This window comes from Typopeltis vanoorti, chromosome 5 (genome assembly GCF_054136105.1).
Source record: "Typopeltis vanoorti isolate ZY-2024b chromosome 5, IOZ_Tvanoo_1.0, whole genome shotgun sequence".
Lineage (NCBI taxonomy): Eukaryota > Metazoa > Arthropoda > Arachnida > Uropygi > Thelyphonidae > Typopeltis > Typopeltis vanoorti.
In genome coordinates this window covers 171,737,685-171,763,376 of record NC_143553.1, presented here as the reverse complement: position 1 = coordinate 171,763,376, position 25,692 = coordinate 171,737,685, and the positions used below count along the sequence as shown (strand labels likewise).

At 36.3% G+C, this 25,692-nt stretch overlaps 1 protein-coding gene across 1 annotated transcript in view; it reads left to right on the top strand.

Moving 5' to 3' along the window:
• Nucleotides 1-25,692, top strand: part of LOC150107059 (putative serine incorporator) — a 341,534-nt gene that overhangs the window by 161,642 nt on the left and 154,200 nt on the right. The window contains exon 7 of the mRNA XM_090392928.1: nt 13,831-13,927. Within this exon, the coding sequence (XP_090249054.1) occupies nt 13,831-13,927 (97 nt within the window). The remainder of the gene's footprint in view (nt 1-13,830; nt 13,928-25,692) is intronic.

The following is a 25,692-nucleotide window of genomic DNA, read 5'->3' as shown; positions in this document are numbered from 1 at the left end:
AACTATGCTGTAGACTGAAACAAAACCATATGTTGTATGGGTAAACACAGTATCTAACTAAAAACTATTGTTATTAATTAGATGTGTGTGAGTTCGATTTCCCAAGGCAGCAATAAAATTCAACCGAACGTGTTAAAATTCGTAAAAGTGTTAAAACTAAGTAATATTATATATATAATGAATGTTATGGCAGAATCATATGCACGTTTTAATAACCTGCCTTTGCTGTCTGTTTCGCGTTAGGCTTAATTACCTTAAAGGGAGAAAAGTCACAAGAGAGAAAAATGTTCCTGGTCCGGGGATTTCCTTATTCAGGTAATATTCACTAATTTCATGTTATCAGCCTGTGGTGTGCCAGTATCGGTAAGTGGTGATATTATTTGATCTATTCTACGTTAAAAAATTTAACCCTGAGATGGATAAGTGGCTGATAAAAAATAAAAAAAAAATCCCGCGAACAGTCAGAAGAAGCAGAAACAGACTCAAAAAAAAAGGACAGTAATATTTTACCAGAACAGCCCGCATCGTCTTCAAAACCAAACAGTAAGAGGCAAAAAATGTAATATATGCATTTGATTTTTGCAATATTCACTGTGTATGTTTTGTATTGAATATAAATACAATAAATATTATAATAATATATCTCTCTATTACGATTTTTTTTCGAAGGTGAGGGGGGGCATGAAATATTTTAATTTTTGCAAAGGGGGCCCCTGACATTCAGAAGTTTGGGAAGCACTGCTCTACAGTAATTGTTCTTATACCATTTTTTCCAATCAGTGTCATCTTTCCATAATGACTCTTTTTTTTTTGCTGGCTACATATCGAAAAAACTCCATAGAATTTTTTTTTTTTTTTTGCTTCATTAACTAACTGTTGTTCATACTTCACCTTTGCTACTCTTACCTACTCTTCTTATGTTTTCCCATAATGCCTTCCCCCCCCCCCCTCTGTGTATCACATTCTTTATCTCTTCATTCATCCATTTCACACCTATTCACACCTACCTCTTCTATGCATATCTACAATTCTCTTCATTTTACTCCCCATCCATTCTCATCTTCACCAAGTCTGCTTTCAAATCTTCATTATTTTTTTTTGTTGCCATTCACACTCTCCATTTTATTGTCAGTCATACATGCTTGTTCGCCGTCAATGCTGCTCACCACCTTACCGTTAATTGAACTCTGTTTTTCAACTTCCGCTACATTCGTATTGCTTTCATCTCATTCTTACTACCATTGATTGTTCAAGTTCAGCAGATTACTTGTTCATTTTTTACTAATTTTTTGCTGTTGTTTTACACTATCTCTCTTTGCTCTCAGACAAGTACTCATCCTTCTTGAGGCATTCTCACTACTAACACCTGCAGTTACTGATACATTACTGTCCATTAAGCCTTTACTTAGATCACACTTTGCACACACACCCTCCTTCCATCACCTTAAATATCTATAATTTATCTACATAATCTAACGAATACATATAGCACACCTCACATTTCATGAAAAGACCAAAATCAAAATTAACCTCTTCTAAAGACAAAGCCACTGGCAGTTACTCTTTCCTTTGCCAGTTACTATACTCAGCTCTAAGTTTAGAGCTTTTGTAAACAAACTTAAACAAGTCCCCACACTACAAACACTGCAAGCGCACAACTTCTACTACAACTTTTACATGTAAACAGAGACTTATTTACAATTAATTAGTCCGAAAACTTATCTGAAGTGCCTTCTTTACACAATCCTTTCAATTTTTATTGCTGATTTTTTGTGCAAATTTTTTTTTACAGTTATTGAGTTTATTCATTTATTAAGGAATTCTTTGGACAGGTACTGGATTTATTTAAAAGTATGACATTATCAGCATAGATAAATCTATCTGGTTCAGTTAACAAGTTCTGAAGAACTCCTGTGAATATTTTTAGGAATATGGCATCTTTAGCATTAAGTGATGAGCTGAGATGATAATCTACAATTTTAATATGACACCTTCCCTCATATTTTAAACAATCAAATTAAAGAAGTCAAGAAATTATTTTCTTGTTTCATCATTTATCCGAGCATAAGCAAACAAAGGTTTCTGTGTGAAGTATCTTCACAACTAAGTTACTTCTATATAGAAGTTAATGACTTCATATTAATTGCCTTACTATCTCATAATGCAAAGTACACATCCTTTTGGACATGTATAAAACCATGCATTACAGAAAGAGTCACTGTAGAGTGACCTGTAGATCTCCAGGCTGGTTTCAACCTTTATTGAGGTTTTTTTCTCTAACTCAACATCCCTATCTCAACTATCTGGGTAGGGTCACTACTCAGACCAGTTTCCACCTTTATTAAGGTTTCATTAGTGAGAAACAGACCTAGAAGAGATACTGAGGTTAAAGTAACATAGAATTCATATTTTCTCATATACAAGTAGGTGATAAGGTGTAACTCCTGATTATTAAAATACTTTGGATTAGAGATAGTTGTTGAAAGTCGAAACCAGTCTGGGTAGTGCCGCTTCCCATAATGCATAGTGTTATACACACCTGAAGGTGTGTATAACACTATTCATTATGAAGAAGGTGAAGTTGTGTTATACACACCTTCAGGTGTGTATAACACATAAAAAACCACAGTGATATCTTTAATTAGTAAAATGACAAATAGTTCGTACTAAAATTAATAGTACATCTTCAGTGTCTGTTACAGTAATAGGAATGGAATACAAGCAAAACGTTCAGTGGATCACCTATTAAAATACAATTGTTACCATGTGCTAGGAAATAATAGAAATTAACAAATTTAATCTATTAAGATAAATGGTTTTTTACGTAAGATAAAAGTCTCCCAGATCTTTGAGAGAGACAGACAGTCATTTCTATTTAAATTTGGTCGGTGTAAGATAGTTTCACAACTTTTTTTGAATAAGCATTCATATTTGAATCTGCATCTATGAAGGAGAACAGCTTTATCCCACTTGTCACTATGAGTAGAGTCAATACTGTGCTGTGCCAGACCAGACTTCAGAGGTTTGTTATAATCAATATAATATTGATGTTCTTTTATTCTTTTTTCCAAAGAACGGCCAGTTTGTCCAAAATAAGAGACATCGTATTCGCAAGGTATTTGGTAAATGTCAGCCAAAGATACGAAGACACTTTATCCTTTGTAGAAGGTAATAAAGAAGAAATTTTGTTGATAGGAATATATGTTGGAATCAATTGATACTTTTTCAGAATTCTACCTATAGGTTCTGAGATTCCTGGAATGTATGGAATAGGAACTCTGCAGACTGTTGAAGAAGCTGTAGGTATTGGAACATAAGAGTCAAGTATCTGTTGGATTTGATTGGAGTTGTAATCATTTGATTCCATTAACTTTTTAATGATGGAAAGTTCTGGTAAGATTATTGGGGAAGAGCAAACTTTATGTGCTCTATGAATTAGAGATTTAAGAATGCCAAATTTTTTAGACGTGTGGTGCGCAGACTTTTTGTGAATGCATCTCCCAGTAAATGTGGGTTTTCAAAAGATGCTTATAGATAAGGTACCAGAAGACGTTCTAGTAAGGAGGATGTCCAAAAATGGTAAAGTACCAGAGTTTTCTTTTTCCATAGTGAATTGGATGCATGGGTGAAGGATACTTGTATTAACACTGTTTAAGTAATTAGTGTGCTATTTTAGCATACCAAATATCACTTTGAAGACATTTTACAAAAGCATCTGAATCTTCAGGACTTGTACCGTTCAGGTTGCTATTGAAAAAAAAAACTGGAAAAAAAAGGCCTAAACTACGGCATTGCACCAAAGTCAGTAAACAAACTGGATATCATTTATCATATTGAGAAGGTCTAAGATCCCTCCCCATCAATCTTACTGACAAAATATGTATGGAAACATTGTGCATACTAAACGCAAACAAAAATCTAAGCAGCAATCTAAACAAAACGGAAAAACTGGCTGTCAAATCCCTAAAAAATAACAAGGACATTATAATCACAAAAGCAGATAAAGGGAATGCTACTGTTGTTTTAGATTGCACAACCTACATAGAAAAAATAAACAATTTGGTATTGGACCGCAACACCTACCAAATGGTAAACAAAACGCATCAGAAAGGAAACAACTGAATTAATTAAATCCTTTAACACATAGCCAGAAGAAACTACAAAGACTCCTCATTATGCCTGCTCGCCCAGAATTTACAGCCTGCAAGAAATACATAAAACAAACATGCCACTACATCCGATTATTGAAGGAATCGACAGCTAGAATTATCACTTAGCCAAAAAAATAGCAGCCACACTCAAGGAATTGGTAGGTCATTCCCCTTCCTACATAAAAAATACACAACATTTCATAAGCAAAATTAAAAACATTAAACTCAACGATCAAGATTTATTAGTCAGCTTTGACATAACTGCCCTTTTCACCAATGTCCTGATCAACGATACTATTGTGCTCCTACAGAACATATTTCCACATGACATCATGGCCCTCTTTGCCCACATTCTCTGCTCGGATATTTTGTGTGGCAAAACAATTTTTATCTTCAGAAAGAAGTGAAGCCATATGCTCACCACTCCCCTCCCCCCCAATAGCTAACTTTTATATGGAAGACTTTGAGCAATGAACTCTAGAGTCAGCGTGCCTAAAGCCCAAAATTTGGCTCAGATACGTTGATGATATTTTTGTATTTGGCCCATGCCCACAAAGCACTACATACATTTCTTAGCCACCTAAACAAACAACACAAACATATCCAATTCACCATTGAAATAGAAAAAAACAACTCTCTTCCATTCCTAGACACACTTGTCACACATCTTCCCTCAGGCTGTCTCTCCTTCTCAGTCTACCGCAACCCCCCCCCCACACACACGCACACAGGCCAGTACATACACAAATATTCTTACCACCACTCAACAAAAACTAGATGTCATAAGCACCCTTAAACACAGAGCTCAAACTATTTGTTCAAATGCGCAAGCTCTAAACCATGAATACGAGATCATCAACCATACATTTATAAAAAATGGATACAGTAAAAAATCTATTCACGAGATCCTCCACAGAGACATCACTAAAAACAAAAAAGATTTCAAGAATGCCATTGCCATTCCTTATGTTAGAGGCATTTCTGAAAAAAATAGACAGAACACTACACAAATACAACATCAAAACCACCTTTAAACTCCTGACAAAATTAAGACACTTACTCAGTTCTTCCAAAGATCCTCTTCCACACCTAGCTCACCTAGGGGTTTACAAAATACAATGCATGTGTAACTTACCATACATAGGGGAAACAGGGCGAACCATCCCAATTAGGAAGGATGAACACAAACGACACATTAAATACCTCTATTTTGGAAAAACCGGCCTTTCAGACCACACACTCCAGACATACCACAGAATTGATTGGAAAGGTACCAAGTCCCTACACCGCACCAAAACCTGGTTCGAGAGGAAATTTAAAGAAGCATGTGAAATACTCGAACACAATCCTAATCTGAACAAAAATGATGGTCTAACCATTCCAAGAATGTGGAGGACCCATTTACAACCATTATAGCAACCAGAACAAGCCAAAGAAAAATCTCAATACAAGAAGACTTGGTGAAGTTTTTTTTTTTTTTAACATTCAATAGCAACCTGAACAGTACAAGTCCAGAAGAAAAGCTTAGTACGGGAGAACTTTAGCAGGGTTTATTGTTTTTTTTTTGTTTTGTTTTTAACCACTAGAGTTCAGTCTAAGTAAAAGATCAATTAACAGCGTATATTCAATTTACCTTTGTAGAGTGCAAGAACATGCAGCTTGTCTTCATATACACGTATTTTCTGATGATGACCTCAATACAGGGGTTGAAACGTCAAGTGTTATTTTATTAATAATAAGTAAAATAATCATTTCAACAAGTGTGTTTTGTGTCCCTAAATTTGTAAATATGAAAGTCAAGAAATTATATTCTTGGTTTCATCTTTTATCCAAGTGATGTGAAGTCATTAGCCTCTATATACAATTAGCCTAGTCATGGGCTAATTATATATAGAGGAGTTTGTGCATGGACACAAAGGAAGACAGACTAATTGTCTGTCTTCCTTTGTGTCCATGCACAAACACTGATTTTGCTAACCTTTCCTTGTGTCCTGAACCAACATGAAGATGTTGCTGTCAGTAATAACATAGACTTTTTTTTTTATTTCTTGTGTCTTCTTTTGTGCATTTGTACTTTCGTTTATGTTGGAACATGGTGTTAATGATGACTTGTCCTTGTCTCTTCAGCAGTTACTTACCATTATTATTTCTTTAGCTCTTTTCTCCAGATTTTCCCAACACATTTTTGTATATCTAGTATTAATTTCCCACCCTACTGTGCTCTGTCGACTGCCTTTGCTATTCCTCTTCTTAGTAGAACCTTCTGCTGGACCATAGAAAATAGGTCTCATTCTCCATTTTCCCATTATCATAGGAAAGATCATGAGGACAAAATAATTCCTTTACATAAAGGAGGATTTAAGCCTGTGGTAGCAAATTATAGACCAATTAGTATCTCTGGAATCTTGGTAAAAGTACTGGAAAAGTTTGTCAAAAGGGAATTCAGGAATGGGTGGATAAGAATATGATATTTTATGAGCACCAGCATAGCTTTGTGAAAGGTAGGTCATGCCTTAATAATCTACTCACTTTTTATAATAGAGTGACAGCTGAGTTGGTAAAGGGAATGGCTACACTATGATACTGCTGGATTTTACAAACGTTTTTGACAAAATGTCACATGGAACTCTGTTATGCAAACTGCAACAAATGGGGGATGGATATGAATCTGCTGATATGGATAAAAGGGTGGCTTATGGACAGATACCAAAAAGTAGTATATGGAGGAGAAGGCAGGTGACTAGTGATGTGCCTCAAGGCTCTGTGCTTGGACCACTTCTGTTTAATTTGTACATAAATTATATAGGAAGGAGATATTATTATTACTATTATTACTATTATTACGGGCAACTCCAGGGAGTCATTAGACTCATCGAGGGAGGCCCCAAATCATATTCATCACAACTATCTGACATTCATACAGTATCTATCATACCTCGCCTTAAACTCATTCACTGTCACAGCATCCACTACAGACTCAGGGAGCGCATTCCACTCATTCACTACTCTAAAAGTAAAGAACCCAGCTCTAACACCTTTACTAACCACACTTTTGCCCAGTTTCCATGGATGTCCCCTAGTCCTCCCACAACCAGCCCTATTCTCAAAAATATCTTCTGAATTAATTTTATAGAAACCCTTCAGTAATTTGAATGTCTCAATCATATCCCCCCTCCTCCGCCTATCAACCAATTTTTGCAACCCACAAATCCTCAACCTGTTCTCATAAGGTTCATTCCACAGACCTGCTATCATCTTGGTCACTCGCCTCTGGATCCTCTCCACCTCCTCCCCATCAAGAAGAAACCTAGGTGACCAAATCTGAGCACAGTAGTCTAGATGGGGTCTTATCAAGGCTCGATAGAGAGGAACAATAACCTGCTTGTCTCTGCTTGTCAACGTATTCTTCAGCAACCAAGTGATTTGATGAGCTATTTTGGTCACTTTTGCAATGTGTCCCCTAAATTTCAATTCCTTATCCACCAACACTCCTAAATCTCGTGCCTCATCAATTTCCTGGAGCAGGGTTCCACCAATGCAGTAAACTGCCGCCAATCTTTTCATCCCAAAATGCATAACCTTACATTTTGCCACATTAAACTGACATCCATTCTCCTTAGCCCAGACCTCCAATCTATCCAAATCATCCTGCAAAATTTTGACGTCATCTGCATTCACTATTGCCCTACCCAACTTCGCATCATCCGCAAACAAATGTACTGTTCCTCTCAGATCATTTCCTATATCATTTATGAACAAATTAAACAGCAGTGGTCCAAGAACAGATCCTTGTGGCACACCACTAGTCACAGGCCGTCTTGTGGACTCTACTCCCGAGTAAACCACTCTCTGATATCTCTCCGTCAACCACCCTCCTATCCATCTCACCAACCTTATGTCCATTCCCATATGCTGCAATTTACTGATTAGAATTCCATGTGGAATCCTGTCAAAGGCCTTGGCAAGGTCCAGTAGAATCACCGTAAACCCATTACCCTTATCCAGTTCAGCCGTCACTGTGTTATAATACGTGAGCAAGTTACTGAGGCATGACCTACCCTTCACAAAACCATGCTGTCCCCGATACAGTATCCCATTTTCTTCTATCCAATCTTGTATTTTCCTCTTGACTATTTTCTCTAAGACCTTGACAATGATTCCTGATATGCTAATCGGTCGGTAATTTACAACAGTAGTCTTGGAACCACCTTTATGCAGTGGAACTATTTTCCCCTCTTTCCACCCGCTCGGGACTAACCCAGACCCGAGACTCAAATTAAACAAAATGGTCAAGGGTACTGACAATTCTTTAGCTGCTTCTCGTACAACACGAGCTGGTATACCATCCAATCCCACAGATGTATTGACATTGAGGTTATGCAATAGACTACTCACCTCCACTTCATTAACCACAATTCCCGTATAATCTACTGGTTTATTCGTTTCTGCAATGTCACCACCTGGATGATATACTTTTGCAAAGTGCTCACTCAGTAACTCAACTATCTCAACTGATTCAGTTACCTCCCTACCATCGGCATTCTTTAAAATCAATCTGCCATGTACATTTTTTCTTTTACTTGCTACATATCTAAAAAACTGTTTAGGATTCTCTTTAGCCTGCATGGCCAATGTTCTTTCGTAATCCTTTTTTGCTTTTCTTACCACACTCGTCACCCTTCTGGCCTGCGCTTTATACCGTTCATGTGCCTGCCGGTCACCCTTCTCCTTAAATTCCCTCCATAGTTGTTTCTTTTTTTGCAACTCAAGCTTAATGGTGTTATTCATCCATTTAACCCCTACTTGATTTATTATTCGGACTCTAGGTATACAGTCAGCCATTGCTTCATGCAAGCACTTCTTAACTACCTCCCATGCACTATCAACTTCTAGTCCTTGCAGTTGTACATGCCATGGCACTGAACCAATCAAACTCCTAAGCTTGTCATACTTTCCCGCCCGATAATTCCACATGTACCCTGTCTTAATTGAAAATTCTACACCTTTAGCCACCTCTCAAGTTAAGACCCTATGATCACTCTCACCGATTGGTGGCAATGTGGTCATATTTGTTACAGCCAAATCCTCAGATGTAATTACTAGTTCAAGCACTCTCTGACCCCTAGTAGTTTCCATTACATGCTGTCGCAGATAGTTATCCCTTAATAACCGCATAAAATCCAGTTCCTTCCTCCCGTGTGTTCTCTCCTCACTCCAATCAATGCGACCATAGTTGAAATCTCCCATAATAATCACCCTCCTTCCACCCATTTCTTCTATTTGCTTGTGCATACTGTCACCACCATCTTTTCCATCACCTGGTCTATAGCAGCACCCAATTGTATATTTAGTTCTGCTAGCCACAATCTCACACCAAATGGCCTCAAATGTGCTCTTTTCTCTATCCTGCAATTCAATTTCTATTCTCCTTGGCTGGAGCTCATCAGCTATCATCAACAATACTCCTCCCCCCATTTTATTCTCTCTGTCATTCCTGAACACACTATACCCATCACATTCAATCCCACTAGTTATATCGTCTACAGTCAGCCATGTTTCACTAATACCTATAACCTGTGGTCTGGAAGTGCCAACCATGGCCAAAAACTCTTCCTTCTTGTTCCTAATACTCCTAGTATTAGTGTACATGAATTTAAGACCCCCATTAGCCCCTACCCCACCTTGATGCCTTATATTAACTATCCCACTCAGATTTGTTGTCCTTATTTGCTCTGGTATATTATATTCATTCTTACATTCAACTGCCTCCATAAGGACTGTATCTCTACCCCCCCCCCCTAACAAATCTAGTTTCCCTGAATTTGCACATCCACTACATTCAGCAACACTTTCTCAAGTCTTCTTACACCGTAACCATTCAAATGCAAGCCATCCATCTTATGTAGATCCTTTCGCCCATCAAACTCACTCCACACATCCACAAATTCCACACCACTCGTCATACATAACCCACGCATAAAGTCATTTGCAATTATAGCCCTCCTTTTAAACATTTCACTGTCATACCGTGGCAAAAGACTAATCATTCTAACTCTCTCACTCTTTTCGTTTGCTACCTCAAACAATTCATTCAGGTCTTCTATCATTTCCATTTTATCTCCTTTCAAATCATTCGTACCTGCCACAACAATCATTTCTTTCACCCTTTCCTTTTGCTCTCTAATAGACGCAGTTACGTCCTTTATGGTCGCACCAGGTTGGTACGATTTTGTCAAATCCTCTACTAACACACCTCGTACTAACGAGTCTCCATACAGCACTCTATCCTTCATTTTGTTCATGTTCACATTCATACGTCTATTTTTCCTGTCATACCTTTTATTATTGCTTGGTTCATTCAGTCTACTTTTGTTCATGCACTCTAGCTGTTGTTTTGCTCTTTCTATCGCACTATTCAACAACGCGATCTCACTCAATGCATCTATCTCATCTTTTTTGTTCTCTGAGAAACCATTTATACTATCATTCACACTTTCTACATTCACACTCTCACAATTTTCATGTACAACCTTGCCGTTTCTTGTCATATCCCTATTTCCTTCATTTTGAAGGTTGACAAAAATATCACACTCACGATCCGAAATACACTTCAATTCCGCATTCTCCCTACATTTTCTACACACATTCAAACCTTTATCATCATCTAACCACACTCCGACCGCACTCCGCAAAGCGTACATTTCACAGCTAGTACACTGACTCATTTCTTTTATGCTACCGTTCTTTGATAACGATGGCGAACCTTCATTACTGGCCGCCATTTTCCTACGCACAGGTGCCATATTTATCTGTAACGTGTTTTGTCAAATTAAACGTTATAACACACCAAAAATAGACGCACTAAAATACGCAAGGCAAACAAAACAAAACTACACAATATTAAGTAATTTGTATCGATAACTGAAAATGATACTTATCTTATCTGGAGCTTGCACGAACACTACTCATTACGAATTCATCTAGCGGCGACTTCCGACATAGATTATGTTATAAAACACTTTAGTACACTAACCACGTTAATAAAGCTCTAATAATATACCAAAATTAAACACTTAAGTCCATTAAATTGAATCCAAAACACCAGTAAATCAACAAAAAACACAAATCTCTCAGGAGCTCTCCGATAGCACGACCGTTCACCAGCTAGCCTCGACACCAGTCGACACCAGTATCCAGCTGTTTGCTGATGATGCAAAGTTGGGTAGGGTAATAGTTAATCACTGTGATGTAGGGAGTTTGCAAGATGATTTAAATAGAGTATAGAGTATGGACAAAACATAATTGAGGTGATTAAAACAAAAAGCCAAACGGTTAGTTTTCTGGCGACTTAGAAGATATTAAAGGGATAAAAATCCTATGTTGTTATATAGCCAGTAAGTGAAATTCGAGATCGAGAACTATGATCTATGAGTTTCAGTGCCAAAAAACTATCGGCAAAGGCAATTTGAAGCAAAGGTGGAGCAAGCTCCCTCACTATTCTTGATATTTTCTCATAATGTAAAACACAGCTCCTAGGAGATGTAATACTGTCATTACATCCCCTTTTTATCCCTTTAATATCTATTAAGTTGCCAGAAACCTAGCCGTTTGGCTTTTCATTTTAATTACAAAATATAAGCACACCTTTATGGCATTCGTATAGTGAAGATATGTAAGTTCTTTTCACTAAGCTTTGATATCTTCCAGGTCCACCTACTCACTGATGAGACCTCAAAAAAGGTTGAAACCGGTCTGGGTAGTGACCTCTCCTCATAATGTAATGACAGTATTACATCTCCTAGGAGCTGTGTTTTACATTATGAGAAAATATCAAGAATAGTGAGGGAGCTTGCACCACCTTTGCTTCGAATTGCCTTTGCCGATAGTTTTTCGGCATTGAAACTCATAGATCGTATTTCTCGATCTTGAGTTTCACTTACTGGCTATATAACAACATAGGATTTTTATCCCTTTAATATAATGGAGGTGAATTTAATATGGAAAAGTGTAAAGTTATGCATTTTGGGATACAAAGATTACGTGCTTTGTACCATTGAGGAAAATACTTGATTTTCTGGTGTACAAAAGTATTCCAGGAAATTAATGAAGGTATGGGGGTAGAAGGCATACTGCAAAAGTCATCAGGGTAGTTCACAGGATATCCAGAGTCAGATGACTGAGATTGTGATTGGTCTTTGAAATGCTCCCTATGAGGATAGATTTAGGGTTTGTGGAGTGCAAAACTTGGGTGATGGAGAAAAACAGGGAGATATGATAAAAACATATTTAAGTTACTTAAAGGATTTTATAGGATTAATACAAAGGAAATATTTCAGCACTTGGCTAGTGGGGACAGGACAAGAGATAATTCCTATAAGTTGGGTAAGGGTAGTTAGCAAGGGCATGAGGACTAGATTTTTTCCTTGGAGAGTGATTAATGAATGGAATGGGTTTGTTGAGTTAGTGGTGAGTACTTTGTCTGTTAATGGTTTCGAGGAGAGGTAGGGTAGATACAGTTTTGATATTGTACCACCTTACCCCAGTCCTGAAGATACTTTCAGGTGCAAACTTTGTTTGCTCGCACTTGGATAAAGGATTAAACTAAATTTATTACAGTTTTGATAGTTTGAATTTCCCATGATGAATCTTAGAACCATATGGAGATGCTGTGCAATAATAATAAATAATTTTTTTCTAAAGAAATCTTTAGATTCTAATGAAATCTATTTATTTTATTTTACACAAATTATGGACTCAACAACTGTGTTATAAATAAATCCGGGTATAAATCTAGATTACTGTAATTACTGAAAAGAGTCACAGTTACCAAATTTGGTAATCATGGGAATTTATGTTGCATCCTAACTTGGAGTTCAAACTAAAGTCTTACAGATTTCATCTATGGCATACAGGCTACTTATATCACAACTTTAAGCATCATGAAGATTTGGCTGCTCTCCCCTGCCTTCCTCCCCCCAATCTAGGAAGATCCAAACTAAACTTTTGCAATTTTTATCCATACAAAAATTGTGATTTTGATATATGGTATATATAGCCTTCCTCTCCTATGCCTGTTAGTCTTTTATTGTTCTTTTCACAAGGATTGGGTGGGTAGGGGGGGGACAGCCTAACCCTGTTGCAAATTTTACAGAAATCTGTTTCTAAACAAATTGAATCACAATTTTCAAATTACATATACATCTCCTTTTCTCATAAAATCAGTTTATGACTTTTGTTGTCCCATCTCACGACCACAGACTCCAAACTTTGGAAATTATAGTAAAATTACTCTTAATGGTAAAACTGCTAGACACTTCTAATACATTGCCCCTTTTCCAGTGTTTGGTTTATTATTATTTTAAATCGGTTTGTAATTTATAATCTTTCATAATAAGGAAAGAAAATGTATGGGATTGTAATTATCATTTTGAAATTTACATCATATGTATGATTTTTCTTTATAAGTAAGGACCAACTGGTTGCCGAATATTTATTTCTTTTTAATGCTAAATTAGCATGTATCAAATTAAATAGCATACATTAAAGTTTAGTTACAGTTCTTCTTTCTATTCAAAATTTATTAAATAATCATCAGTGTTTTAAATGTTCAATAAATCATTCTATTCATTCTTGCCCTATAAGATAGACTTACTGGCTTTTTATATATATTTTTTTTTAGGATGGTGATTGTGGTATACAGAAGTTCTTTGTGAGCTTCAACCTAATATTTGCAGTGGCCTTATCTGTTCTGTCTGTTTTACCAAAGGTCCAAGAAGGTAAGTTATAATTTGGTTATTGACATTTAACTTCAGCATAATTTAATATATGAACATGAAATATTCATATATGAAATGATTAACTGGCAACATTCTTGTTCTTAACTGCTTCAAAAAGTACAAAATATTGTGAGAAATTAAGTTTCTGCTCCAGCTGGAAAATTTGTCATCTTTTGCCTCACTATGCTTCATTATGCTTGAACACCATTAATCGTCTTGGGAAAATATTGCATTCATTATAGATTTTAATATTTCACAGACATACAGCAATTTTTGGCTTTGTTTGTCCATCACTGTAATCCAAGATATAAATGTATTTATTTCATTTTACACAAATTATGGGCTCTACAACTGTGTTATAAATAAATCCAGATTACTGTAATTTAGGACTGTGATATATATATATATATATATATATATATATATATATGAAGATCAGATTACTGTAATTCAGGACTGTGATATATATATATGAAGCAATTTATACATTCACCATTAAATGAAGGGGTGCTTAAGGGTCAAAGCTGTATAACTGAGAGATGACCTTCACATAGCCTTTAAAGGAATGCGGAGAACCAACCAGGGTTTCTGACCTAATGTCCAATCCTCACTTTCTCGTGGTGCACCCTGTTGGGTATCTACTTGGATACTGAACGACCGAGGATGGGCTGGCAATTTGGGATTTGGCCGACCAAATTGTATTCTTATTGGTTAAACCAAAATAAAAAATGATGGTACAACATGACAAAATTTCATGCCGGCTAGGGCGTCGCCCGGTTAAACAAGGCCCCCATTGTTTTCGCCAGGGAACCAGGGCAAACAGCGAAAAGTCAGCTACTGGAACAAATCTGAAAACAAACCCCAACTCAACATCACCAGAGTTAAAGATCAGTACTATCAACGTAAGAAGCCTGAATGCAAAGAAATGGAGCAAGATGAGGAATTAGATAAGTACCAGATAGACATAATAGGGGTGACTGAAACAAAAAAGACCAAACTGGTGAGATCTTTCTGAAAAATAAATACAAAATGTTATATTCAGGCAATGACAATCAAGGAAAAGAAGGAGTAGCCATAGTATTCAACACAAAATACGAGGCTCATCTTCTTGAATGGCAGGCAGTGTCAAGTAGAGTGATTTGGGCAAATATCAGAATGGGGAACTGGACAATGAGACTTATTTGTGCCTATGGTCCCACAGAAGGTTCTACTAAGGTAGAAGTGGAGGAATTTTTTGAGGCTTTAGAGAACGCAACTGACACAATGACAAAGGAAAAGTTGGTCCTTGTTGGAGATCTAAATAGCAGAGTAGGAAATGATTGTGAGACATACAAAAATATTTTTGGAAAATTTGGAGAAAAGAGGAAAGCTAATAATAATGGCAAATATCTGTTGGATTTCTGCTCAGGACATGGACTGGTTATTACTAACACCATGTTCCAACATAAAAATGTGCACAAATTCACATGGAGAGAAGAGGCTAGGAATAAGAAAAGTCTCATTGACTATGTTATTGTTGATAGTGATGTTTTCTCCCTGGTGCAGGACACCAGAGTGTACAGAGGATTTGAAATTGGAAGTGATCACTATTTAGTCTTGAGCAGGATAAAATTGAATTTCATATTGAAAAGAAGAACATGTAAGAAAGTTTTAAAGCGAATAAAAGTTGAGCAGCTCTCAGATGTGAACTGTAGACTAAAATACACAAAGATTATTGAAGAAAAAATGAAAGAGTTTGAGAACAGGAATCAAACCTTGGAGATTCAGTGGCAAACTCTGAAGAAAACATTGATTGATTCAGCCAGAGAGGCATGTGGTGAAGTTGTCTGCAAGGATAATAAACTCAGAACTCCCTTGTGGACACAGGAAGTTAAAGAGGCAGCGAAGGAAAAGAAGAAAGCATATCAAAAGTTCCTGTCAAATAAGTCAGCTTATGCTCTTAGAGAATACAGAGACAAATGCAAGAATGCCAAACACTGTGTAAAACTAGCTAAACAAAAGTCATGGGAGGACTTTGGCAAGAATATAGAAAATAAATATCAAGAAGGTGGCAAAATATTCTGGAAGTTGTTGAAGAAGCTTAGGAATGGAGGAAAGAGTGCTGTAAAAGGAGTTAGAGATGATAAAGGTGACATGAAAACTGGAGAAATAGATATCCTTGAAGTATGGAGTAATTACTTTGAAAAACTGCTAAATGAAACAAGTAGTGATGACAGCACAGTGGTAAAAAACACTGACCAGGCATGCAGGCACGAATACATATCCATACTTGAAGTAGAAAAAACCATCAAAGGCTTGAAATGTGGAAAGGCAGCTGGAGTAGATGATATTCGACCAGAAATGCTGAAGTATGGTGGTATAAGAGTCTTACAGTGGCTGCACTGCATAGTTCAGAAAGCCTGGACAGAGGGACGAATTCCAGATGATTGGAGTAGAGCTCTCATAGTACCCATGTATAAAAAGGGAAATAAAACTGAATGTGAGAATTACAGAGGTATTTCCCTACCGAGTGTTCCTGGCAAGATCTATGCAAGTATACTTGAGAAACAGTTGAGAAGAATTGAGGAAGAAAAGCTTGGTGAAGAACAAGCTGGATTCAGGCCAAACAGATCCTGTCAGGATCAGATCTTCACTTTACGACAAATAGTCGAGAAAGCATGGAAATATAACAAAGATCTGTATTTAAGTTTTGTTGATTTGGAAAAGGCATATGATAAGGTGCCAAGAGAGAAGCTATTCAATACGCTGCAGTTATATGGTGTCATTGGGGCATTATGTCAAGAAATACTTAGTCTTTATTTGAGTTGTAAGTCAGCAGTTAGAATTGAAGGAAGTACAGGAAGATGGTTTAATGTTAAATCTGGTGTGAGACAAGGATGTACATAACCCCCTCTGTTATTCATTATTTATATGGATCACATTATGAAGGAAAGTAGTATTAAACCTGATATCAAAATTGGAGATGTTAATGTCAGCTCTTTGCTTTATGCGGATGATGTTATACTTCTAAATAAATCCGCTACAAGTCTGCAAGATTCTCTGACTAAATTGAATAGCTGTTGTAATAGATATGGTATGAAGGTCAGCAATAAAAAGACAAAGACAATGAAAATAGGCAGAATCATTGAAAATGTCAACTGTGTTGTGAATGGAGATCCTGTGGAACAAGTAAAACATTTCAGCTACTTAGGCACGATTTTTACTAAAGATGGTAAATTAAATATAGAAATAGACAACAGAATAAGCAAAGCTGGTATGGTGGGAAGTCAATTGAATAAATTCATATGGAATAAGAGAAATTAGTCAGAACACTAAATTAGCTGTATACAAGACAGTGTTCAAGCCAGTTTTAACTTATGGATCTGAGAGCTGAGTCAGAAGTAAAACACTTGACCAAAGACTAGAAACCGCAGATATGAGAGTCCTGAGAAAGATTAGAGGCGTGAGCTGATGGCATCAATGGCAATATCATATTAAAAACGAGGATATTAGGAAATAACTTGACATTGTCAGCATCCAGGAATGCATTAGCAGAGCTAATCTCAGGTGGTATGGTCACCTAAACAGAAAGGGCGAGGAATGATTAGCAAAACAAGTGTTCTCTGCCAGGTTGGCAGCAAAACGACCCAGAGGAAGACCAAGATATAGGTGGATTGATACGGTACAAAGTGTCTTAGACGATTGAAATATAAGATCTGATAATGTTGGAGTCTTGACAAGTAACAGAATGTTTTGGAGGAAAATTGTAGATATGAAGTTAGTAATGATATAATTTTTTTCATGTAGTACTATCATGTCCTGTACACCCCTTGTGGGTACATGGCAGGAATTTGCTGATGATGATGATCATTAAATGAAGGTTGAAATACAATCTGTAATTTCTTTAAAAAAAGTAAAATAGAACCTGAAATTGAGAGAGATATGTATAGTCAGTTAGGTAACGAGGATATGAAGTGCCTGTGGCAATTGTCTGATTTGTTCCCCCCAACCCAAAAATGACTAAAAATTTAAATGTGACAAGTTAAATTTAACTAAATGCAATATGTTAAATACTTACTATTAACCCCATCAAAATGAGTTGCAGTGTGTTGCATAATTTGTGTCTAGAGCGGCATATTGCCGAAATTTAAAAATACAATGTAAAATAGTTGACTTTTATATCTATTTATTTATTTTTATTTTTTACGTTTTGCACCCCAAACCTAGTTGCGCCTGTGGCAGGTGCCTCTTTCGCCAAGCCATTGTTACGGCACTGTGTTTAGTCCTTTATTAAATTAATTAATCATGTTCACAGATCATCATTATTATTATCCAATATCTCCATGGGGTCTAGAGACTTGTCGTGGGAAATCCAGACTAACTATTATACATACAAAATCTATTATACCTCTCCTTCAACTCATTCACTGTCAGGGAACTCACAAGTAATTCTGGCAATTCACTCAACTCATTCACCACTCTCCATGCAAAAAATCTAGTCCATACACCCCCCCTCCCTACTAACCGCCCACTTACACAACTTTTACGGATGATCCCAAGTTATTTGACTATTTATCACATATTGTAAAATTTCCTTTGCATCTATTTTATAAAATCCCTTTAATATCCTAAAAGTTTTTGGGTTTCTATCATGTCCCTTCTTTTCCACTTATCAACTAAACTTTCTCATCAACACACCTTCAACCTCTTATCATAATGGATTCAACTGATCTGTCACCAGCTTAGCCAGTCGTTTCTGAATCTTCTCTACCATTACCTGGTCTCCAAGAAACCACGTGACAAATTTATGTATAGTACTCAAGATACAGCTGAATCATAGCCTTATAAAGAGGGATAATTATTAAAAGAACATGTAAGTCCACAGTAATAACTTTTAATTAATAAATAAGGTACAGATATTTTATACTAAACCTAATACTAATAGTACATCTTCAGTGTTACAAACAGATAGGAATGGAATACTGAAGATGTGCTATTAGTTTTAGTATGAAATATCTGTACCTTATTTATTAATTAAAAGTTATTACTGTGGATCACCTATTAAAATACATTGTTGTTGCAAGCTAGGAAATGAAAGAAATTAATAAATAATTAATATTTAAGATAATTGGTTTTTTTAATGATTACATAAAATAAAAGTCTCCCAGATCTTTGAGAGAGAGAGAGACAATCGTTTTGAATTAAATTCGGTTGGTGTAAAATAGCTTCACAACTTTCTTTAAAGAGGCGTTCATATTTGAAGCTGCATCTATGAAGAAGAATAGCTTTATCCCACTGGATATTATGGGTATTGTTAATACTGTGTTGTGCTAGACCAGACTTCTGAGGTTTGTTGTATCCAATATAATATTGATGTTCTTTAATTCTTTTTTTCACAAAAGGGCCAGTTTGTCCAAAGTAAGAAACATCGCATTCACATGGTATTTGGTAAACGCCAGCCAAAGATAGAGATGACAGTTTATCTTTTGTAGAAGGCAATGAGGAAGAAATTTTGTTGATAGGAATATATGTTGGAATCAATTGATACTTTTTCAGAATTCTACCTATAGGTTCCGAGATTCCTGGAATGTACGGAATAGGAACTCTGCAAACTGTTGAAGAAGCTGTAGGTTTTGGAACATAAGAGTCAAGTATCTGTTGAATTTGATTGGAGTTGTAATCATTTGATTCCATTAACTTTTTAATGATGGAAAGTTCTTGTAAGATTATTGGGGAAGAGCAAACTTTATGTGCTCTATTAATTAGAGATTTAAGAATGCCAAATTTTTGGTGAGCAGACTTTTTTATGAATATATCTGTCAGTAAATGTGGGCTTTCGAAAGATGCTTGTAGATAAGGTACCAGAAGAAGTTCGAGTAAGCAGGATGTCCAAAGTACCAGAATTTTCCCTTTCCATGGTGAATTGGATACAAGGGTGAAGGCTATTTATCTGTTTTTGAAAGGTGGAAAGCTCATCTTCAGTATGTGACCAAATGGCAAAAATATCATCAATATAATGATACCAAAGAGTTGGTTGAGGGTGAATGGATGAAAACATAGTCTCTTCGAATTGTTTCAAAAAATAGTTAGCCAAAGGTGGAGACAAAGGGCTACCCATGGCAGTACCCTCAACTTGTTTTTTCCAACTAAAATAACCTGAATGGATAACAAATTTGAAAATCTTTGCGATATCTGGAGGGTAATCTTCATATAATAATTTGACTGTGTCGACTAATGGAATATTGGTAAACAGAGATACAATGTTGAAACTGACTAGAAACTCAGACTCTTTGATTTTTAAATCCTTGATTTTTTCAAGGAAATCTGGTGAATTTGTTATGTAGGATCTGGAATGTCCAGTGAGAGCACTTAAAGAACGAGACAAGACTTTTGCAATTCGATAAGTAGGAGAATCAATGCAATTCATGATTGGTCATACTGGATAGCCTTCTTTATGGATTTTCGGGAGACCATATAGACGGGGAGTTCTTCCAAAAGTAGGTGCAAAATTCGGGTCTCAACTGATGACCTCATCAAGTAATTTATTTAATTGTTTAATTTGTGAATTTGTAGGATTATGCATGATCTCTTTGTAGGTAGAGGTGTCTTCTAAAAGACTGGATACTTTTGTCTCATAGTCTTATTCATGATTACAATAGTTTTTCCTTTATCGGCCTTAGAAATAGATATGTTATTATCTCTTCTTAAAGAAGTTAGCCGTTTGATTTCAGCATTTGATAAATTCTGTGGAGGTAATTTGCTTTTAAATAACAAAGTCACAACTTCAAAACGAAGTTTGTTAGCATCGCTAGAAAGTCCAGACAGATTGTGTTCTATAACATATCAGAAGACATTTAGAAGACACTCTACATACAAAGAGATCACTCATGATCCTACAAATTCACAAATTAAACAATTAAATAAATTACTTGATGAGGTCATCAGCTGAGACCCAAATTTTGTGGATAAATTACGCACCTACTTTGGAAGAACTCCCCGTCTATATGGTTTCCCGAAAATCCATAAAGAAGGCTATCTAGTATGACCAATCGTGAATTGCATTGATTCTCCTACTTATCGAATTGCAAAAGTCTTGTCTTGTTCTTTAAGTGCTTTCACTGGACATTCCAGATCCTACATAAAAAATTCAACAGATTTCCTTGAAAAAATCAAGGATTTAAAACTCAGAGTCTGAGTTGCTAGTCAGTTTCGACATTGTATCTCTGTTTACCAATATTCCATTAGCCAACACAGTCAGATTATTATATGAAAATTACTCTCCAGATATCGCAAAGATTTTTGAATTTGTTATCCATTCAGGTTATTTTAGTTGGAAAAACAAGTTCTACGAACAAGTTGAGGGTACTGCCGTGGGTAGCCCTTTGTCTCCACCTTTGGCTAACTATTTTTTGAAACAATTCAAAGAGACTATGTTTTCATCCATTCACCCTCAACCATCTTTTGGTATCGTTATGTCGATGATGTTTTTGCCATTTGGTCACATACTGAAGATGAACTTTCCACCTTTCTACAACAGATAAATAGCCTTCACCCTCATATCCAATTCACCATGGAAAAAGAAAATTCTGGTACTTTACCATTTTTGGACATCCTGCTTACTCGAACTTCTTTTGGTACCTTATCTACAAGCGTCTTTCGAAAGCTCACATTTACTGGCAGATATATTCATAAAAAGTCTGCTCACCACCCATCTCAAAAATTTGGTATTCTTAAATCTCTAATTAATAGAGCATGTAAAGTTTGCTCTTCTCCAGAAATCTTACAACAAGAACTTTCCATCATTAAAAAGTTAATGGAATCTAATAATTACCACCCTAATCAAATCCAACAGATAATTGAATCTTATGTTCCAATATGTAAGGTTTCTTCAACAGTCCACAGAGTTTCAATCCCCTACATTCCAGTAATCTCAAAACCTATAGGTAGAATTTAAAAAAAAAAAAGTATCAATTGATTTCCACTTATATTCCTATCAACAAAATTTCTTCCTTATTGCCTTCTACAAAAGATAAACTGTCATCTCTATCTTTGGCTGGCATTTACCAACCATGTGAATGCGATGTTTCTTACTTTGGACAAACTGGCCATTCTGTAAAAAAAAGAATTAAAGAACATCAATATTATATTGAATACAACAAACCTCAGAAGTCTGATCTAGCACAACACAGTATTAACACTACCCATAATATCCAGTGGGATAAAGCTATTCTCCTTCATAGATGCAGGTTCAAATATGAACGCCTCTTTAAAGAAAGTTGTGAAGCTATTTTACACCAACCGAATTTAAATCGAAATGATTGTCTCTCTCTCTCTCTCTCTCGAAGATCTGGGAGACTTTTATTTTATGTAATCATTAAAAAAACCAATTATGTTAAATATTAATTATTTATTAATTTCTTTCATTTCCTAGCTCGCGACAACAATGTATTTTAATAGGTGATCCACCGAATGTTCATTACTTGTATTCCATTACTATCTGTTTGTAACACTGAAGATGTACTATTAGTTTTAGTATGAAATATCTGTACCTCATTTATTAATTAAAAGTTATTACTGTGGAATTGCGTGTTCTTTTAATAATTATGATGTGCCACAGGTACCTCTAAAAATATAAAATAAAACAGAGGGATAATAACTTTCCTATCTTTAATTGTCGTTTTTTTTTTTCACCATCTAAATAATCCTTTGAGCTATTTTCCCAACTTTTGCACACGTCCTCTGAACTTCAACTCTTTTGTCTACCATTATCCCCAATTCCCTAGCCTCTTTTATTTCCAGCTGCAATATAGTACTATTAATATGAAACACTATATGCAACCTTTTCAACCGAAAGTGTATTACTTTGCATTTTGCAACATTAAATTGATAATCATTATCCTTTTCTCACAATGCCAATTTATTTAAATCATCCTGCAATATATCTACATCACCTTTATCAACTATTGCTATCCCCAGTTTTGCATAATCAGCAAACAACTGAATATCCCCTCTTAAAGCATAGAAATTATGTCCACATAAGGTAAACATGAAAGAGAGAAATAGTGGCAATGGTTATGAGCAGTGTGGTCTGAGTTTGGAGGTTGACAGGAGGACATATTTAGTTGGATGTTGCTATAGGCCAGGGAATGTGGGGGATGGTGATGAAATGTATAAACAACTTGGGTTAGTAAAATGAAGCGTGATTGTTATGGGTGATTTTAATTATGGTGGTATAGATTGAAATATAGAGATAACATTTGGAAATAAGGAAAATGAATTTCTTGAGTTCTTGAGAGACTGCTATCTCAGGCACCATGTAAAGGAGGACACATGAGGATTGAGATATTTAGTTCTGATCATTTCATCAGAGGATGTAATTGTGAGTGGGGTTTTGCACTTTCCTCCAGTTGGTGAGAATGATCATGAAGTGATCACCTAGGTTGTAGCTAGCCATTTAAGGATATATGGGAAAGTAAAAGGCTAGTAATTATGACAAGCTTAGGAGATAGCTATAGCACATGGAATCGCGAGTTGAGCGATAATGAACTAAATGCTGCTTGGGAATTGATAAAGAATACATAATAGTATCAATGTATGAATGTATTTTGAATGTCAAATGGCTAAATAAAGTAGGTGCAAAATGGATAAATGAGGGGATTAAGCATAAAATCTGGAAAAAGAATACACTTTGGTGGCAGTACAAGATGATTAATAGTAATTATCAGTCGTGTGAAAAGTATAAGGAGCAGGCCAAGAGAGTGACTCATTTGGTAAGGACAACAAACGTGCAGTACAAGCAGAAATTTTTCAAATCAGGCCAAGAAGAATGATTATGGTAAGATGCTGTTAACGGATGAAAGTGGCAGACTGGTGATTGGTGCAGAGGACATAGTCGAGGTGTTCAGTGAGCAGCTCATCAGGGCATTTCATCCTTAGGGTGAAATTGGAAGCTTATGTGTAGAGAGTAAAATTAGAGAAGATTTAAAGATGTGCAAGCAACAGGTATATGAGGAGTTAAATAAGCTAGATGTCAATAAAACAATAGGACTTAATGACATATCGCTACATCTCTTAAGGAAATGTTCCAAGGAATTAGCATGAGCCGTGGCCTATCTTTTTAACAAGAATCTTGCAACGGCACAAGTCCCAAAGGGGTTGAAGGAAGGCAAAATTGTTTCACATCACAACAGTGGTGATAATGCTAAGGCAACAAATTATAGGCCAATCTATATATCTGTACTTGTAATTAATATATTACAAAAGTGGGTTGATAACAATGGTATTCTTTGTGCTTGTCAATGTGAATTTGTTAGTCACATTTTACTAACTTGATAACTTGCTTGTATACTGTAAGGATGTTAAAAATGCATTGGACAAGGGTGATGCATATGCAGTGATATACAGAGTGTTTCAAAAAGAATGACCTGATTTCAAATAATTATGTTTAATAATGAAAATGTGGTACAGTTACAAAATAAATTACCAAGTATGAAGTAAGGCCTAAAGTTTCAGTCACCACAATTACAAATGCTCAGTGTGCCCTCCACCTGCTACACGGACAACATCAAGCCGATAGCTGAATTCATCTCAAACGCATCTGAGAGTGTCTTCTGTCACAGAATTTACTGAAGCTGTGATTCTGGTTCTGAGCTCATCCAAGTCAGCGGTTAATGGAGGAACATAAACACAGTCTTTTACATATCCCCATAAAAAGAAGTCACAAGGTGTGATGTGCGGAGATCTTGGAGGCCAAGAGTGTAGTGCCAAGTCGTGGGGTCCCATGCGTCCAATCCAATGCTGAGGCAATGTTTCACTTAGAAACCGATGAACTTGAAGGTTCCAATGTGGCTGTGCTCCATCTTGCTGAAAAATGTAATCTTCAGATTCTTCATTCAGCTGTGGAAGTAGCCAGTCCTGCAGCATTTCAAGATACGAGTTTCCCATAACAGTGATTTCCTCAAAAAAGAAAGGGCCATAAACCTTTCTAACAGAAAGATTTATGGCCCAAAAAACATTAAGCTTTGTTTAATGCACAAAAAACATTAAGTTTTGGTGAGTTCATGTTGTACAATTTCATGTGGATTCTCAAGTCCCCATATGCGAACACTGTGGTGCGAAACTTTACCACTTAGATGAAAGGTTGCTTCATCACTAAAAATCAACCTTTGTAGGAAGGAAGGCATCGTCCTCCATGTCCTCTAACAGATTAGCACAGAAATCTGTTCTTTTTTTTTTTTGTCACCTACACGAAGAGCTTGCACCAGTTGCAATCTGTGTGGCTTCATAAGCAAACGTCGTCATAAAACACGCCAAAAAGTCACATGAGGGATGGTAAGTTCTCGGCTTGCACGACGAGTGGACTTGTGCAGGCTTCGCTGAAAAGCCTCTTGAATTCGTTGCACATTCCCGTCTGAGGTGCATGGTCTTCCAGGACTCTTTCCCTTACATAAACACCCTGTTTCTTGAAATTGTCGATACCAACGACGAATGTTTTTGTCCAGTGGTGGATCAGTTCCGTAATGTCCTCTAAACGCACGCTGCACCGTAATCACGGACACAGTCTTGCTAAATTCGAGAACACAAAATGCCTTCTGTTGACTAGACACTATCTTCTCATTAACTAAGCGGTTATCTGGGTGCTAGTAGTGGCATCTATCACTCGTCATATCAAATTCTGGGCCAAGGCCGTTCACATGGTACAAATCGCATTCATTTGTGGTTCGTGGTTGCAGAGATATACAATTTTCAAATCGTATATCTCTGCAACCTTTGCAAAATTTAAAATT